General features: G+C 43.3%; 1 protein-coding gene across 1 annotated transcript in view; it reads left to right on the top strand.

Annotated features, from left to right (window-relative positions):
* The window catches only part of LOC121446920 (nuclear autoantigen Sp-100-like), a 32,311-nt gene extending 16,047 nt beyond the window's left edge, over positions 1-16,264 (top strand). The window contains exons 4-13 of the mRNA XM_041649821.1: positions 1,964-2,132; positions 3,000-3,074; positions 5,472-5,537; positions 7,232-7,297; positions 8,848-8,988; positions 9,381-9,461; positions 12,760-12,906; positions 13,974-14,045; positions 15,808-15,864; positions 16,085-16,264. Of these exons, the coding sequence (XP_041505755.1) occupies positions 1,964-2,132; positions 3,000-3,074; positions 5,472-5,537; positions 7,232-7,297; positions 8,848-8,988; positions 9,381-9,461; positions 12,760-12,906; positions 13,974-14,045; positions 15,808-15,864; positions 16,085-16,164 (954 nt within the window). The 3' untranslated portion in view covers positions 16,165-16,264. The remainder of the gene's footprint in view (positions 1-1,963; positions 2,133-2,999; positions 3,075-5,471; positions 5,538-7,231; positions 7,298-8,847; positions 8,989-9,380; positions 9,462-12,759; positions 12,907-13,973; positions 14,046-15,807; positions 15,865-16,084) is intronic.
* Positions 16,265-18,792: the final 2,528 nt, after the last annotated feature.

The raw sequence follows: 18,792 nt of genomic DNA on the forward strand, positions 1-18,792 counted from the left end.
ATTCAAACTGCCTAGGCTCCCACAAAGCCAGTACGTGCAGTAGGATCAAAAACCCACTGCAATTGTTCTTGAATTCTCAGTATTCCTCATTGTCCGCTATGTTCAGCTAGTCCGGATTTATCCCATGCTTTTTCAGACCTAGGCCAGCTGGCCTTGGTGAGATCCCAATAGAACATCCCCATTGTCTTAGTGTGTGGGTGCACCCCTCGTGGTCCTGAGTTCCTTGCTCGTGCTCTGTCTCCTTCTGCTCCTGATTTGGACCTTGAGATTTCTGTCCGGTGCTCCAATGTGGGTCTCTGTCTCTGTCTCCTTTCATCGCCTGATGAAGGTTAATATTCCTGAGGATGCCTATGTGTTTGTCTTTGGATTCACCTTATTTAGCTTCTCTAGGAACATGAATTATAGGCTCAATGTCCTTTATTTATGGCTAGAAACCAAATATGAGTGAGTACATCCCATGTTCCTCTTTTTGGGTCTGGCTTACCTCACTCAGGATAGAGGACATTTTATTTTAATTAATATCTATTTTAAAAACCTATATCTGAGAATATTACAAACTATAGAGTATTTTATTTGGACAAATTTTTAAAAACATTTTATGATTGTTTTATATATATGAGTGTTTTTTCTTCATGTATGTCTATGCATCACGGTGTCCCTGGTGCCTCTGAAGGTCAGAAGAGAGGTCACCAGATCCTCTGTGACTGGACTTACAGATGATTGTGAACATCATCAGGGTGCTGGCAATCCAATCTGGGAACTCTGCAAGAGCAGCAAGTGTGCTTAACAACTGGGCCCTCTCTATTGCCCTCCAGTTGTTTTTTGTTTGTTTGTTTGTTTGCCTCCAGCAGAGTTCACAGTCAGAGGGAATGGACACCTCATTTCCTACAGGAGGCCAGGAGGTGTCTAAGTAACAGAACATCATTGGCCACCTACTATGTTAGTTAACCTTTAAACAATAAAAAGGAATACTTCTGTTTTTATTTTTATGTGTACAAGTGTTTTTCCTGACTGTATGTGTGCATAAAACTTGTGGGCCTGGTGCCCATATTTTACAGAAATCAGCATCAAATCCCTTGGAACTGGAGTTACAGGTGTTCCTGCATTGCTGTGTGGGTGCTGAGAACTGAATGAGGGTTCTCTGCAAGAGCAGAAAGTATTCCCAACCATGAACCATCTTTCCAGCACCTCCATTGCTGCGGGAGGTCCTTCCACTCCAGCCTATAGCCGCTGAGATACCAGCCCATTGGGGCGTGGTCTCTCTCCCTTCAAAAAAGCAGCCACTTCCCTCTCCTCTCTCTCTTCACTTCCTGCTCCGCAGGCGACTAGACTCCCTTCCTGGTTGTGCAGAGGGCTGTTGTCTGGGACGGTGATCTGTAAGTTTTTTCTCCTTTAAATAAATACCACCCTATTAATCATAATTCCAAACTGGAGTGGCATTGTTTGTGACTTACGCCTTCACTCCATTCAAGAAATATTATTGCATATATTATTTATTTACTTATAAGTATGTATATGTTTGTATTGTGTGTACATGTGTGTATGAGCCTGCTGCTCTGCACGTGTAGAAGTCAGAGGCCAGCCTGTGACTAGTTGGTTCTCCACTTTCACCATCTGAATCCCAGTGACTGAGCTCAGACCATCAGGATTGGTGACAAGCGCCTATAACGCACTGAACCATCTCACCAGCCCCACTGTTAACCCGTAACCCAAGTTTCCCTTTCGTACAAAAAGTGGCCCTTCATACATGTCATAAAAATGGGGGTGGAAGCTCAAAGTCACTAGTGAGTATTTTGAGAGAGAAAAATATTTACTTGTTTCACGAAGTAGCCATGCAAATATAAAACTTTGCATTAGAAGATATGTCTGTTGTGGATTGAGGTACACTAACTATTATTGCTTCCTAGAGCTTTTCTGTGACCTGGAAGCCTGCACTTACACCTTCTCCTTTAAATTTTTTAAGGATTTTAAAGATTCCTGTACAAACCTGGTTCCTGTACAAAAGGTGGTCTACAGAGCCCTAGAAGAACTGGAGAAGAAATTTGACCGGAATGTTCTATGGGTAGTGTTCAGTCCTGGAATTCTGATGGAATACCCTGATTTGGAACCCATTTCCAAAGAAATCGAAAATGGTAATTTGGTTTAATATCCCCCTCTGAGATCCCAGTCATTAATATATCAAGCATATATTAAATGTCTACCAGGTGTCATATAATGCAGCATGATTAGGAATGTACTAATTAACAAAACTAATGCCCATGCATAATCATAGCACTTATATCTAATGGTTAGAGTTGACACATTCCCGAGGTTTGCTAGACTGGGTATTTAGACTGAGAAGATAATGAGAGCCCCATCAGCATCAGGTTATGGAGAAGAGGACAGGAAGAACTCAGTCCCTGTAGGGTAGCACTGCTGTGTCTCTTCAGTGGAGCCCTTATAATATTGTACACAAGAGTCCATCGGGTTCACTACCCCCACCTCGAGTGACAGCCCAGCTGTGGGTTGCAGGATCCATCTTAGCTTAGCACCACATGCTCATAGAAATCAACAATGTGTGAGCCAGTTCTTCAGCCCCATCTTGTCCATCTTTAAAGCCTGTCCATCATCAAGCTTCCAGATCCTAGACCTTCCCTCCAGGAAAGACCCTCTTTCTTATACTTATGACAGCCTGGAAGTTATATTTAGCTTCTATTTTTTTTTCTGTCTTGACATCTACCTTCTCTGCCCTCTGAACACTGGAATAGGTACAAATGTACCTTCTACTTTTTTGTTCTGACTTGAGTGTCTCCTTTCTGTATGGGAAGCATAAAATCTCCCTTGTGGAGTCTTCCCTGTCCCAGGACATGATGGGTGAACTCTGTATGTGGGACACACTGAACTTGGAGTGATGGGAAGACTGGAAATTCCTAAATGTGCAATGCAGAAATGCTGCCCCTTATCCCTGCTAGAGATCTCTAATGGCTTCTTTCTCTTACTCACTCTCCCTCCCATTTCAGTCTTGCCACAGAACAAATTGTGGTCCAAAGAAATTGATAGAAGGGACCGGAACTCACAACTCAGTCTTGAACAAGGTAACTATACCTGGAGAGTAGTTCTTATTGCCATAGAGACTATAAAGTAAAGGTGATCCTTAGCGGAATGTGTCTTGGGGAAAAACAGAAAGCAGTGGGGGGGGGGGGGGTGGCACAAAACCCAGGAGAAGCTGGGCACTCAAATTCTGAGGCAGAAAAATTGTGAGCTTGAGAACAGCCAATTGTACGTAGTAAAACTCCCTCAAAAACAAAAGATACCCGAGAAGTCAATTAATTTCGATTCATGATATTAGGAACTTCAGTGCAGATAGTTTGACCTCACTTGTTATGGTAGGGCACGACACCAAAGCAAGGAATTGCGAGAAGCAAGGCTGTTCACCTCATGGTGACCTGGAAGCAAGGAAAGAGAGAATTTGCCTGTGTCTTTCAAGGATACACCTCCAATGATATAACTTCCTTCAGCTCGAATCTGCCTGTTAAAGGTAGCACCAACACCTACTATTGCCATCCTGAGGGACAGACCTCTAATATATGAGTCTTGGAAGGAGGGGGTGCTTGAAATTCAAAGTGATTAGCCTCTAGTGAGATGTAGAATCCACCCAGAGCAACCATGACAACAGACAGTCAGCCTGATGCCCAGGATCAAAGAACCAGTGTCGGTAGCCAGATTGAAAGAGACTGACTACTCAGAAACAGTTGGGTCTTAGAGAAGCCTCTGAAGGAGATGGCCAGTATGGAACTGTGAAAGGTGAAGCAGTGTGGTCCACAGTGGCATCCAAGAGGAAATATTCTGTAAGAGAAATGTTCTTGATTTGTGCTGCCCTTATATGCACTGGTCTCTGACACCAGAAGTGTTGTGAATGGCGTTTTACAACATCAACCAACTCTCCAGACTTTAGCAAGGTGTCTTATGATGTAATTATATTCTGACAAAGGCTTCAGTGCCACAAGACAACAGTCTACTATGAAATGCTGGTTACAAATTCTGGGGTGTGGCCCATGCTTCTGGTCAACTGAACCCATGGCCCCTCAGGCTACAGAACTGTTAGCATAGCTCATGAACCTCAAGGAAACATTAGCTTACAATTTATTAGAAAAGTTATAGGTCAAAAATAGTCAGCTAGGGTGAGGGGAGTTGGGGAGATGACTTCATTGTCGAAGTGTATACAAGCACAGTGGCTTGAGTTTGATCCCCTAAACTTGTGTAAAAAAAAAAAAAAGCTCAAGACACAGGGGCAGGAGCTATAATCCTAGTACCAGGGAGGCAGAGACAGGCAGCTCCATTGAGATCACTGCCCAGGAAAATCAATGAGGGTTTAGTCCAGTGAGAGACTCCATCTCTACAAAAAGTGCATGCAAGCACAGGGCTTGAGTTTGACCCCCTAAACTTGTGTAAAAAAAAAAAAAACAGCTCAAGACACAGGGGCAGGTGGTATAATCCTAGTACCAGGGAGGCAGAGACAGGCAGCTCCATTGAGATCACTGCCCAGGAAAATTGATGAGCTTTAGTCCAGTGAGAGATTCCATCTCTACAAAAAGAGGTCGGTGCCACCTGAGGAATGACACCCAAAGTCGTCCTCAGCTCTCCACACACATATGCACACGAACAATAACCACATGGGAGAGAGACACCCCAAGGAATAATGGGGAGAAAACACAGCACTCTCTTGTCATCCCTGGGCACACCACCCTTCCTGCACTATGGAGTTTGTCAACCCAAATCTCTCTGAACAGAGTCTCTAGAATCTTTAATAAAAGTTCCATCATACAGGCATGGTGAATAAAATCAGTAGCCATGTGATCAAGTCAACTCTAGGTCTTCTCACCTTGGAGGTCAGGGTTCCCATGCTGTCATCATGTTTTGTTCCCCTGGCAGCCAGTCCTTCATTCCTAATGAATTTCCAAACTTTACATCTGTAGTGTACACTGTAGTGGTAATTAGGAAGGTCAGCTATTCTCAAGGGTAGACTGACTCTTTTCATCTTAATCACTTGGGGACTCATCCAGAATTTGAGAAAATCTGGCCAGAAACAGGGGGATGAAGACCAAAACAGCCATTTCTTAGTATGTCACAGTTTTACGCTTGATGTTAGAAGAGATGGATTCGATATGACAAATGTTGCTTGGGAGAAACTCAGATAAGGACACTGGGTCAGGAAGCTCTGGGGGCACATGCAGGCATCCTATAGCCATGGATATGAAGACAAGTCACCACCAGGTACTAAAGTGGCTCAGGAAGGAACTTCTCAGCCAGAGCTGACCCTTACAACCTATTCTCATGACTCGAGTCTGATCTCGGGAATCATGGGGAGCTTATCAGCTCCAGATGGGCTCTGGATTGATGCTTCAAGGGCTCCTTCAGCTCTCACATAATAAAGACAAAAGAGAGTAACCTGTTTCAGCTCCTGAAATGAACATCTAATTTTTGTTCCTCAGGACAGGGTGACAGCTGCTGTCAAGAAAGCCTGACCTCATCACCCTCAGGTCCCTCCTCATCTGATGGTCTGTTCTCTTTGACTCTGTTAACATTGCTGTCTCATCCCATGCGAACACATTTGCTTTCTGTTGTTGTGATGAAACCCCATGACCTAAAGCAATATGAGGATGAAAAGGTTTAGTTAAGCTTACAGTTTATAGTCCACCATGAAGGGACATCAGGATAGGAACTTGAGGCAGGGACTGAAGCAGAGGTCATGGAGGAACGCTGCTTACTGGCTTGCTCCTCATGACTTGCTCAGCTTGCGGTCTTATATATCTGAGGACCACCCATACAGGGGTGAAACCTTCCAGTGGTGTTATTAATCATCAGTCCAGAAAATGCCCCTGCAGATTTGTCTACAAGCCAATCTGATGGAGGAATTTTTCTCAATTGAGAGTTTTTCTTCCTAGATCATCATATCTTGTTTTGTTGAAAAAACAAAACCAGCCCACACACCTCACATGGGGGGGGGCTCTCTTTCCTTGTGTTTCTGATGTCCACGACATTTTTGCATCTGTAGCTTTTCCAAGTTCAGGGTTGACTAGGAAAGCTTCATCTCCTGTACATCTTGCCCATATTCCTGAATTCAAAGTTGTCTACCTGTGGCTCTCTTGACTGACTAGACATGGCCTACATGCTCTGATCTTCTGTCCCGTGGAGGTTAGAGAGAAATGATGAACATGAACATCGGGGAGGCAGTGAATTTTCCCTTTGCGTTCAGCTCATATGATCATGACACAACTGGACCTCCCAAATGATACCTCCACTCATTACCAGGGTAACAGCTTGAGAGTCTCTCTCTAGGGAAGACAGACCAGTGGGGGGAAAAACTTTTGATGTTTCATTTATTTACTTGTTTGTTTGTTTCCTTACTTATTTATTCATTTATATGATTATTTGAGACAGAATTTCTGTGTAGTCCTTGACTGTTCTGGAATTTGCTCTTTAGACAAGGTTGACCTGGAACTCAGAGATCAACCTGCCTCTACCTCCTGATTATTGGAATTAAAAGCATGTACTGCCATGACCTGTCTCCTTTTGATACTTTAATTAAACCCTTGACCTTCCTTAAATTAACAAATACTTAAGCTATTACTTATTTAGAATACTCTAAATTCAATGTATTGATCATAATGAATATTATATTATTTTGTTTATAAACAAAACTTATAATTAAATTATAAGTATAAACAGCAATAAATATATTATAATATGATAATGAATATATAAGAATATTATATTCTTTTTGATATATTGATACAGGTATTATTGCGGTAATCTTCTGAATGACTTAAAAATAATGATGTCTCATCGCATTTTCAGAAAATGAAAATTTTCATTTTTACTCAACTGTTAGGATTCAATTGTGCTTCAAGATCCAGGGCAGATTAGGAATGTCTGGGTTCAAATTCTGCCTCTGTGATCCCAGGCAGGTTATCTATCCTCTCTGGGCCCTGGAGTCATCTCCTATAAAAGGGATGTAACAGTGGTCCAGGCTCCAGATGGACATCAAGTGATGCCATGAAGAGTGTCAATACTCATGTTTGGTACTTCATCTCTGTTGTATGTCACTTGTTTCTTGTTGTTGTAACTTATTCAGTCATCAGTGTCAATTTTACCTGCTTCCAGAATCTAAGCTTCTCACACTGCATAAATGGGATTTCTTCTCTCAGGATGTCTAACATGGATACTCACTATGAAATCCATTATTCCTCAGGCTGGAGAAGTACCCAGGGAACCCAAGCTGAGAATCGCCAATTCTCCATCCCTCAGATTCACAGTGGTATGTATGCAATAGTACTTATTTTTTTATTCCATGACTCATCTTTGCAAACACCTCTCTGGCACTTTGAAGGGTTACTGTGTGGATTTCATGTGGGATATGTCATTTAAGAAGAGATTTCTTAAAATTAACACTTCATTTTAAAATGCTATCAAAGATTTACTTATTTTTGTTTTATCTCTATGGGTGATACACACACACACAATATATATATATATATATATATATATATATATATATATATATATATGCCATGTATGTCCCTGGTGCCCTCAGAGGCAGCCAGAAGTAAGTGTCAGATTCCCTGAAACTGAATTTACAAACAGTTGTAAGCCATTATGTGGATCCTGATAACCATACCCAGGTCCTTCACATGAGCAGCAAGTGCTCTTGACCACTGTGATATCTCTTTCCAGGGTTACCTCTGAAATAATTGTTATATATCTTAAAATCTTTCATTCAAAATTTTAACATTTGAGACTATAGCAATATTTGAGTCTGTGTTGTTTATTGTTCTTCTGCAGGTGCATAGTGTGGGAATAAGAAGCACTGAGAGGGTGGGATTGTGGTTAGGGATGAGTAGAGGGACCAGATGCAGGGGGAGGAGGGATGCAAGAGAAACAGGTGAATTCTTGGTGAGTCTGTGTGGTCTGGAACAACCCTATCTGGTAATGACATCCAAACAATACCATTGACAGGGATGGATGAAGATACAGAATTATCAACCCACCACCCAGATGGACCACAGGGTGAACAATTAGACACCAATGTATGTGTCCATTAGTCTGACCCAGCCGAGACACTGGCTGTGATGGACACAAATGGGGCTAGGACTGTACTCGCGCCCATGGCTGTAAAAAGCATGGGGTCTAACCAGTATAGATTGTAACATAAAGTGCACCCAGGTCCACATTGCATGTTAAGTCTTCTATAATTAACTTTTCAATTATTTTCTCTAATTTAACTTTGTGGACAAAGAATTAAATGAAAACCATGAAACGGTACTGTATATTGTATTATTCGTTCACATACCATTGATGTTGGTGGAATAGAGTGGGCAGGACAGACAGAATCCACCACGGGCAAGGGAGGTTTTCTGTAATGGAAGAGAGGACGTCAGCCCTGAATTTGTTTGCTCTGGGACTCTTTCCCTACCCAGACCCTTACCTCCGGCCTCAGGTCCCTGCTTTCTTTCTTGACAAGTTCCCTTTCCAGCCAGCTTCCCGCAGAATTTCTGACAAGAGAGGCATTTGCAAAAGCATTTAGAGAATAAAGACAGCAAAGCCCAGGCTTCCTCCATCCCTATCTTGGTTCTCAGTTTGGCAGCAGATGCAGCAGCACCACCCTCCATGGCTCCACATCCCTGCTGCAGCCCAACCCTGCTCCAACCCTAATCACCCTGTCATTACCCGCTATGTTCCTTCAGTACCTCCCCCAGTTCTCCATCCTCTCTGTCTCTCAGTCTTCGAGGCTTAGAGAGACCTCTCTCTTCCTAGTGGATCCTAATGTGATGGGCAAATAAAATAGTTACAAAACAAAATCTGTTTCAGTTGTGAGTTTATCTGAAAATGGACTCTCAGAAGACCTCTATGAAGTAGTAGACGTGAAAGAAGATACCACCGGCGACGACATTGATGGACTGCAATGGCCCCAAGCAGCCAGACCGCCAGGCCCAGGTTCTGAGCCGGAGGGTAAGATGGACTGAATATGAGCATGAAGGGCCAAGCTCTGGGAGGGAGCAGAGGAAGGCGCTGGTGTCTGATACAAGAAGAAAACTGCTCAGGCACAAAGAAGCAAAGAGAACTCTTGATGCACTGTTGAGACCTGGAGGCGGTTGTTGAAAAAGAAACCCCAGAGGGAAAGAGATGGAAAAGTCTTACCAGGGAAAAGAAAAATTAAGAAACAAGAGTCAGAGGGGTTGGCTATGGATTCACGAAGCACAAATACCTCCCAGGATGGGGTGGCCACATGTGCAGATGGGGCTAGAAGTAGGAACGAGAGATGAGATCAGGGTGAGGGATGAAGGTGGAAACTGAGAAAGAGCAGGCTCTGTGGGATCTCACCTGTGGCCTTTCTTCTTCAGATTCCTGTGAACTAAAAGTCCAACTGAGTGACAGAGATGCAGGCCTGGAGCCTCACATCCCATTGCCCTGCAGCAACGAAAGTAACTATTGTTTTCCTTCCTGGCTTTGTTTGTCAGGTGGTCTGTATGTGCTTGGCAGAGCTTTGTTTGGTTTGTTTAAAAAATCTTAACCATTTTCAAACTTGACTATTGAAAAAAGTATCATGTATATTTGTGTTTGTGAGTGTAGCTCAGTGGTGGAATGCTTGTCTAGCATGTGTGAGGTCGTTGGTCCAGTTCTAGCGCTACAAACACACACACACACACACACGCACGCACACACACACATGCACCCACACACAAGCACATCATCTCAGAGGCAGTGTGCTGTTTTACATATGCCCTGTGAAGTGGCTGCGTCAAGATATGTCTGTTACCTCATATACATTTTCGTGGGAAGAATATTTAAAATGTATGACCTCAGCAATTTCTTGAGAACTCAATATATTGTTAGCCTTACTGTGTTGTATAATGGACATCTTAAACTTATTCTTCCTGACTGAAATTTTATTTCCACCATGGCCTCAGCCCCCCTCCTCCCTCCTACTTTACGCCCTCTGAGTCGGACCCTATCCCGTGCCACCTAACGTGAAATCGTGTAGCTCTAGCTCTTTCGGACCTGGCTTGCTTTATGCTGTGTTGTTGCTCATCCATGTTGTCTCCGCTGATGCGGTCTCCTTCATTTTAAGACTGTCTGGGAGTCTCTCCCGTGTGAACACCACATTCTCTCCAGATGCTGGCAGCTGTTCACGCTGACTCCATACGTGGAGCTTGTCCAGCTGTAACAGGTGCAGGCGTCTCGTTAACAGACTGATTTTAATCCCCCGAGTTCTGTGTGCAGTAGAGAGCACTGTCTAATCACATGATGGGTCTGTTTGCAGTTGTTTTTGAGGAAATTCCATACTGTTTTATCCTAATGGCTGTAGGCACTTACACCCCACTCACACATACAGGGTCTCCAATTCTCTACGACAACACCAACACTTCCTCTCGCTTGTCTTTTTGGTGATGGCCATTCTAACCTGTGTGAGGTGACTCTCATTGGAGTTTTTTGTTCCTTAACCATGGTGCTGGGCACCCTCGTGGTCCCATGGTTATCCATAGTCCATATCCATAGGAACATTGAGGTTGGGTATCCTTTTATAAAGAAAGGGAAAGTTTTTCACTATGGGATATGGATGCTGGCTGAGTTCCTGCGTATGGTGTTTAGTTATAATTGAAATATAAATTCTGACTTTTAGTTTAGCAAGACATCTTATCTGGGTCCTTTTTCGTAAACATATGATTTTTAATTATGAATTCAACCTCATTTGTTGTGACTTGTCTTAAGTCAAACTTGATACCTTCTGTCTTCTACCAGGACATTTACAATTTTCTATACATTTGGAAAGCTTTCTGTTATATCTTCAAGACTCTTCGTTCCCTATTCCTTTAAAAGGAAATAGGTCTAGATTTTGAGGCAAGCCATTGGTCAAGAACCTAGGACTATATGGCGTGGCAGGCTTGGAGACTCATGTCACAGGTACTGGCTTGGACCTCATAGGGGCCTGCTTAGTACTGAGTTCACTGAGGCAGCACCAGCATTGAGGTTCAAAGTCAAACTTGGTTCTTGGTTTTTCTTTGCTGCCTTTACCTGGAAGGCATCTCTCTCCATGCTGTATTGCTTGGGGTTAGAGACTGTTTAAAGTTGCTCTCTGCCAACCTCAATGTATCTTTTCTTATTTTCTTGCCTGATCTAGGTGCTGGGGTCACCACTCACCTGGTTCCCTTAGGCATTAGGTATTTCCACACATACAGAGGTTCAGTCTGATGAGAGGGAGGGCTGGGTTGGGGGACAATTACTGGATCGCTTTCAAACCAGTTTTCTCCGTTTTTACAAGTCTGGGCTACAATGCAACCCTGTCTGAAAGCAAATGACTCAAAACCCAAATAAGAACCAATGCTCCCAGCACTGTTTATCTTAAAAGCCAAATAATTAAAACAGAGCAAATCAGTATGTTTCCTTTTCCTTTTTTTTTTCTGTTTTTTTGAGACAGGGTTTCTCTGTGTAGCCATGGCTGTCCTGGAACTCTCTCTGTAGGCTAAGCTGACCTTGAACTCAGAGAACAACCTGCCTTTGCCTCCCAACGCACAGGGATTAAAGGTGTGTGCCATTACTGCCCGTATTAGTCAGGATATTTCTATAACAACAAAAATAATAATGCAAAAGACTCTCACAAACACATGTATTACTTAGATATACACACATACATTCGTATATAAATCTGGAAGTATTTGACTTCTTTGGGAAAAAAGATAACATGGTTATAATTTATTTTATGCTGATTACATTAGTAGTAAAATAAACAAGATCTTGAAACTGGAGATGATAGTTAACTTTAGGAATGACATTCGGGCAGTGGCGGTGCACACCTTTAATCCCAGTACTCGGGAGGCAGAGGCAGGCCTATCTCTGTGAGTTCAAGGCCAACCTGGTCTACAAGAGTTAAGTTCCAGGACAGGCTCCAAAGCTACAGAGAAACCCTGTCTCGAAAAAACAACAACAACAAAAAAGAATGATGTTCAGTACGGTGGAATGAGTGACCCAGAGGCCTCTGGGGTGTTGATCATCTGTTTTTTTTTTTTTTTTTTGTAATCTAAGTGATAGTTTCTCTTCGCAATCATTTCAACGCCACTTTTATATATGAATGTTAATCTGCAGTTAAAATTTTATTTTTTTTCTTTATTTATTTTTTGAAAGAGAGTCTTGCTATGTAGCCTAGGTTGCCCTTGAACTTACCATTCCTCCCATCTTAGCATTCAAAGTGCCAGGATCTCAAGTGTGTACAGCCTTGCCTAGTTAATTTTTATTTTTACAATATCAAAATCAACTACCTCTCCAAGGATTCATTGAGTAGAAGGGAAGGGAAGAGCACAGTGGAAGGGAGATTGGGGGGAGAGGGTTAATCATGTATTCGAAAAGATCTTCTAGGGAGTTAAATGAAAATTCTTTGAGTGTATATGTTTATATTTGTGTGCATACACGTGTATTGGTCTGCATGTGTGCATATGTGTGCTGAGGCCAGAGGTCAGCCTCTGGTTGTGTTGTACTTTGTAGTTATCATGTACTTCTTATTTTTGTCCTGGACCTCGCTGACTAGTCTAGACTGCCTGTCTGGCCAGTGATGCCCTGGGATCCACCTGTCTCCATCTCCAGAGTGCTGGGATTGCAAACGGATGCCACTTTAGGGATCATTTTTACGTGGATCCTGGGAATTGAACTTATGCTTGCACAGCACTTTACGGCCTGAACTGACTCCTCAGTCCCTGAAAATAACTTATTCATTGTAATTTGGACCAGGAGCAGCGATACCCAGCCATGGGATCCACACTAGCCCCTGTTCTGTGCCTATGGAAAATATAAAGCAAGAAAATTCTTCATTTTTTTTGGATGATGAACATCAGACCCATGCAAGGACTGACAACAATCAGGTCTCTGAGATAATAGGTAAGGAGGAATGCTGTAATTGCTACAGGTTCCCAGGCACGAGGCTTAGACAAGTCATCAGGGTCCTTTGGGGCAGTGCAGATAGCCAGACGGAGGCAGGAAGGGAAAGAGGCCCACCAAAGCCAACCTCCACCTTAGCAGAAGGAGCTGGGGAAAATTGAAGGCAGAAATGAGAAATGGAGGCTAATAAATGGTGAGGCCAGGCTTTCCTTTCTAAACTAAGAGAAGGCAGGTGGAGGGAGGGTTGGTAGGAGTTAAGAAGAGAGAAAAAATATCAGGGAACCAAAACACGTGTGAGAATAGATGGGCAGGGAAGCATACCAAGGACCAAGAGGTTCATCGCTGGGTACTGATGAAGAACAGGAGGATGAACAGAGCCAAGAAGAAAGCTAAGGAGCAAAGTAGGAGTGAAAAAGAGGTAGGTGAGGGTGTGGGGAAGTGAGAACCAGAATGAGGGTACAGACAAGATGCTTGTCAGTTGCTAGGAAAGACCACCTCTATGACAGTTCGCTCAGTTGTTGGTTCAGCCTTGAACTAATAGCCTTGCAAAGAACAGCGCGCAGCATTGAGTTAACTGCTTGAGTCTTCCTAATCAATGTTCAGACTCTGGTGTTCCCTGCTGTGTGTGCCTGCTGTCACCCCTAAGATGATGTGGCGTATTTGATCACACTGGGTGAAGATGTGTCTCTCTTTTACCTCACCTGCCTCAGGCACCTTTTGATTGGTTTAATAAGAGCTGAATGGCCAATAGCTAGGCAGGAGAGGATAGGCAGGACTTCAGATGGGCACTCAGGGAAGAATCTGAGAGGTGGGGATTTGCCAGCCAGATAGAAAGGAAGTAAAATGTACTGTACTGGGGAGAGGCAATGAGCCATGTGGCAGAGTGTAGATTTATATAAACGGGTTAGTTTAAGTTTTAAGAGCTAGTTGGGAACAAGCCTAAGCTAAGGCCAAGCTTTTATTATTAATAAGAAGTCTCTGTGTCATTATTTGGGAGCTGGAGGTCCAAAGAAAGTTCGACTACACTAAGATGCTTAAGGGGACTTTTCTTTCTTTCCTTCATGCAGACCTTACCAGAGATAATCCTGATGATGGACCCAGATGCTCGGAGGAATCTACCTCAGTCACCAGCCAGTCAAGTAAGGAAGCTCAGGGAGCAAGATAGGCTGTAGGCATCTGCTTTCAAACTATTGATTTTTAATGCGTTTCGCTCTGAGTCTGTTCTGTATGATGGATCCCTGAGACCTGTTCTGTGCATTGAATTTTACTTGATTCTTTTGGCAAATGCAGGAAAATCGTTGCATACAGTCTTGAGGATTAATCTTGTCAATCAATGGATCTACTCGTCCATTGTTAACATGACAGAAACGGGGGGGGTGGTGGGAGAGAGAGAGAGAGAGAGAGAGAGAGAGAGAGAGAGAGAGGACAACCTCAGATGCTCATCCTATCCTCACCTTCCACTTTGTTTGAGACTTAACCTCTTGTTGATTGACATGTATGCCAGGCTAGCTGGACCACAGTCTTCCACAGATTCTGTCCTGGATACCTGTCCTGCTGTATGAACCCTAGGGTTACCGTTTACACCCAAGTAAAGAGGATGAAGTTGATCCTGGGTGGAGAGGTCACTTCATTTCACATGATCATCTAGGGCCCTGAGACCTTAAAGATTGTCACCCACCATGCCCAAGACGCCATAGTAATCAGAAATGGAAGCAGATGGTGCACATATAACCTCAGAAAGGGCATGAGGTCTAAGAAACAATTATAGAAGAGAATGGCCACCAGGGCAAAGTTGGCCCCAGCCCCAGCTCCAGCGTTGGGGACAGTTTCTGGAGCAAGTTTGACCAACAGCTCAGATAAAGGCAAGGTTGGCCTGCTGACAGCATTGTCTCTCTGCCTCCTAAATAAACTGCAGGTCTGTCCTACCCTTCTCACACAGACTGCAGGGTTACCCAACCCTACCCGTCCTGTCCCTCACAGGCTGGCAGGACTATCCCTCCCCAGTTACCCTTCAATTTGGCAGGATTGAGCCTTCCTACACCCTCATATAGGTTACTATTTGTACACATGTGTAGATGCCAGGAGTTGATTGTTAAATATCTTCTTCTATCTCTCTGCCTCATTTTGAGACAAAGGTATCACTCTGAACCTGGAACTCACTGATACAGTGAGGGTGGCTGGTGAGTGGGCTTCAGACACCTTCCTGTCTATATCTCCTCAGCTCTGAGATCGTAGCTGCTCACTGCTGCACCCAGGTTTATACACAGTACTGGGGATCTGAACTCAGGTCCTTATGCTTAGTGGCAAACACTTTACCGACTGAGCTATTTTCCCAGCCCTTTTTTCCAGTCAAGAACCTCTTGCTGGATTGGTTCCGAAGACTAGAACTGTTCAGGACTTTTCCTTTTTCTTGTGGGAATACACAGTAGCTCCTCCTCTGAATTGAGTACCAGGGAGGAATTTCGGGAATACCTAAGACGTGGGTCAGGTGTAGAAGATTAGGACGCCCAGCCTTGGCCCTCAGGATGTCAGCAATCCGATGACTGAAGGCCACTGTGGCTAGACACATTTCATTTTCAGTGTTATGGCTGGTATATATCCAGCTATCCTGGGAACCCCTTTTTAATTTTAGAAAGTGTAGGAAGCAGGAAGTGACCATGAACTCATGTTTAACAGGCTGAATCCTATCAACTAAATTTACATACTTATGTATTGCTGATGTGGGAGGAAAAAATAGTAAAATAATGGTACTTTTAAACCCAGTGACATAAATACTGTAGTATGTACACACACACACACACACACGCACACCAGGCTTCCCAAGCTATGATACAAACTGTCATACTGCTTGTGACTTTTATCAGAGTTTAAAGTTCTCTGAATGCCACCTTTGCTTTGTAGATACCACGTATGCTGAGAACAACTCTGCCTCAGGAAAGCATGGTCAAAAAAAAAGAAGTAAGCACAAATGGAATTTTCTTACCTTCGTGTTACAAATGAAATCATTTGATGTTAAATGATATTATTATTTACTATACCTTTAGTAAAACAAACTGAATGTCTTTTAAATTGGCAATCTCAGTTTTTCAAAGTATTACATTTTTATCATTTTTATTCTGCTTTTAAATTGCAACCTTTCAGAAGTATCTGATTTTGTTTTTGTTTACTATTTTCTCAGGGAAAAAGAGAAACAACCTTGGAAAATATGTAATTCGGAACATCAAAATGCCAGTGCCCACAATCTGGAAAAAAAGTTAAAAACAAAATATTTTCAATACTGAATTTTCATTTTTTAAATTATATACTTCCAATAACAAATCTACTTCTCTAACTGCTCATTGTAGCCATGGTAACTGTTGAAAAACATATCCTATTTAGTCAGTTCCCAAAGTACATTGGGGAAAGAAACAAAAGAAGACAGCCCCACTAACAAGTGACTTAATGCATCTATGATTAGACAAGGTCACTACAACCTCTGCTGAACTTTTGATGGCAGAATTAGTTGTCAAGCAAAACAGAATGAACACCTGTGAGTGACAAATGGTACAGCTGCCCCTCCTCAGGATCAACTCCATGAGGTCACTGCACGGACCTGAGTGACCCGTCCAGCAGGCCACGTCATTCGTGGGCCTCGAGTTCGGGATCACCTGGGTAGGAATGGGGGGAAAGAGAAAGGGAACCAAGCGCGTATAAAGAATGACAGAGTCAGTCTAAGATGCGTCTAGGTTCCGTTTATTGCAGGCAGGGGTTTATTCTTATAGAGTTGTTTTGGTAGGGAGGGGTAGGGTTAGAGGGGAACGGAAACTATCGCGCCCTAGGCCAGGGAGGAAGCAATATATCTCTAGAAACATCTAGTGATTAGGCCGTGTTTTGGAACACCTTGTGGTTAGGCCGTTCTGAGAACTGTGTCATAGCTGTTTGTGCAGCAAGCTGTTCTGGCAGCAAGCTGTTTTTGCAGAGAGGATGAGGAAGATTGGCCAGTACTTTAGGTCGGGGGGCTTCTTGGTCCCCAACACCTGAGTCAGTCATCTCTTCCCTTATGTCTCAGCTGAACTCATCTGTAAGTTAAGTAGCATGTTAGATTGACTATTGTCAAGGCCACCCCAGCTCTTTGGGTGGCTTCACAGTGTATAACTCTCCAAGCAACTTGGTAAGCACCATGGATAGCTGCCTCTCCAGTCTGGGGAGCATCTACCATGGCTTCTGGGTAACTGGCTGGAAGGCAAGGTGGAGCAGCCAGTCCTGCTGTCGTCCATTGAGAGACCTGTACAGCTGCCCGAATCAGCTCCTCAGACCCTCACTTCTGCCCCATCACATCTGTTCTCTACATTGAAAGTCTTCTGTGCCGTCTGCAGCTGCTCGAGCTTCAATTTCAGCCACAGAAAACTGCTGTGAAGAGGTGAATTGAGCACAGAGAGAGGAGTCTGCCCCACTGAGACCACAGTCCAAATATGACAAATTGCTGAATCATTGTTCTAAACTAACTGTTCATTTTCTCTCCTTTTCTCCCTCCTTCCTGCCTCTCTTTTGATTTCCTTTCCCCCTCTTCCTCCATGCAACCTGCTATCTCACTGTATGTCTATATGTGCGTATGCACGTATGTGTATCAACATAAATTTTTACTTAGTCCAGCAAAAGCAGTGCCCAAGGTTGGTAGCGACTGACTTGCTTTGTAATTAGGACATCAAATGTCTTTCTAGAAGATCAACAGCCTCATGCTCTAACCATGGGCAGTGTATCTCCCAAATATACCCATCAAGTTCCCTTCTCCAGAGTTCCTTCTAGGCTAAACGAACCATGCTTCTTCATAAATTCCCTTGCCAATTCTCAGCCCAGTCACCAGATACACCTGACGATCTTTAGCCATAACCTTCATCTGTATAGAACATGGGAACGAGTCTGATAGTCTTGTCTTCCCTGCAGTATCCAGAGACAGGATTCATGTGTTGGTCATGCCAAACCTTCGGCTTGACTTGAAAGAAATGTCTGACAACTATGTTCAGAAAAAAGTACTCTCTCTCTCCTGGGCTACATACTGAGCCCTACCCAAGCATAGGGTGTAGAGTGAGACCCTATCTCTGCAAATAAATAAACAGCAACAATAAAAAGGGGACAGAAAAAGAAATGTGGCCTCTCTCAGGAAGACTGGAGTAGGGAAGGTTGACACTGGCAGGATCACACTCTCTGTCCCCTTCTGTGCTTTATGCAGCATGCTTAGACAAGAGCCCGGACCCAGGGTTTGGGGTCCTGGTACACTGTTCACAGTCATCCCGACACCTGATGATACCCTGAGAAATCCCAAGACTCACACCCTGACAACCTCTCTCTCTTAGGATGATAGCATTATTAACGAAATTATTTAAAATACCATGTGGTGGTTGTGGTTACATTATTTTTTTAAATGGTCCATGTACAGTTTTGCTAATATTAGGTGGCCATTAACACTAGAAGACCTGGGCTAGACAGATGGCTCAGCAGTTATGAGTTCTCTGTTCTTCCAGAGGACCTAGGTTCAATTCCCAGCACCCCAATGGCAGCTTTCAGCTGCCTGTAACTCTCCCTCCAGGGTATCTGATACCCTCACACAGACGTACATGCAGGCAAAATACCAATGCACAGAAAATAAAGATAAAAAACTCATTTTTTAAAAAGTAGATATTTAAAGTTTTTAAAAAAATTACTAGAACAGCCAAGACTAGTTGAGTCCTACTTCACCAGGGCATTTTACCTCCCATCTGCACTGTACCTGCAGGAATCCAGAGCCAGACCACCAGCTCCTTAACACATGTAATCTGGGAGAGAGTAAAGCACATGTTTGTTTCTTTGGCTTCAATTAGCTTGGGTAGAAATAGAGGAATAGATCACAAGTCCAAGAAGGTCTAAACA

The sequence above is a fragment of the Microtus oregoni genome, unplaced genomic scaffold, assembly GCF_018167655.1.
Source record: "Microtus oregoni isolate MIOR12 unplaced genomic scaffold, Mior012 000004F_ref0000308, whole genome shotgun sequence".
Taxonomy (NCBI): Eukaryota; Metazoa; Chordata; class Mammalia; order Rodentia; family Cricetidae; genus Microtus; species Microtus oregoni.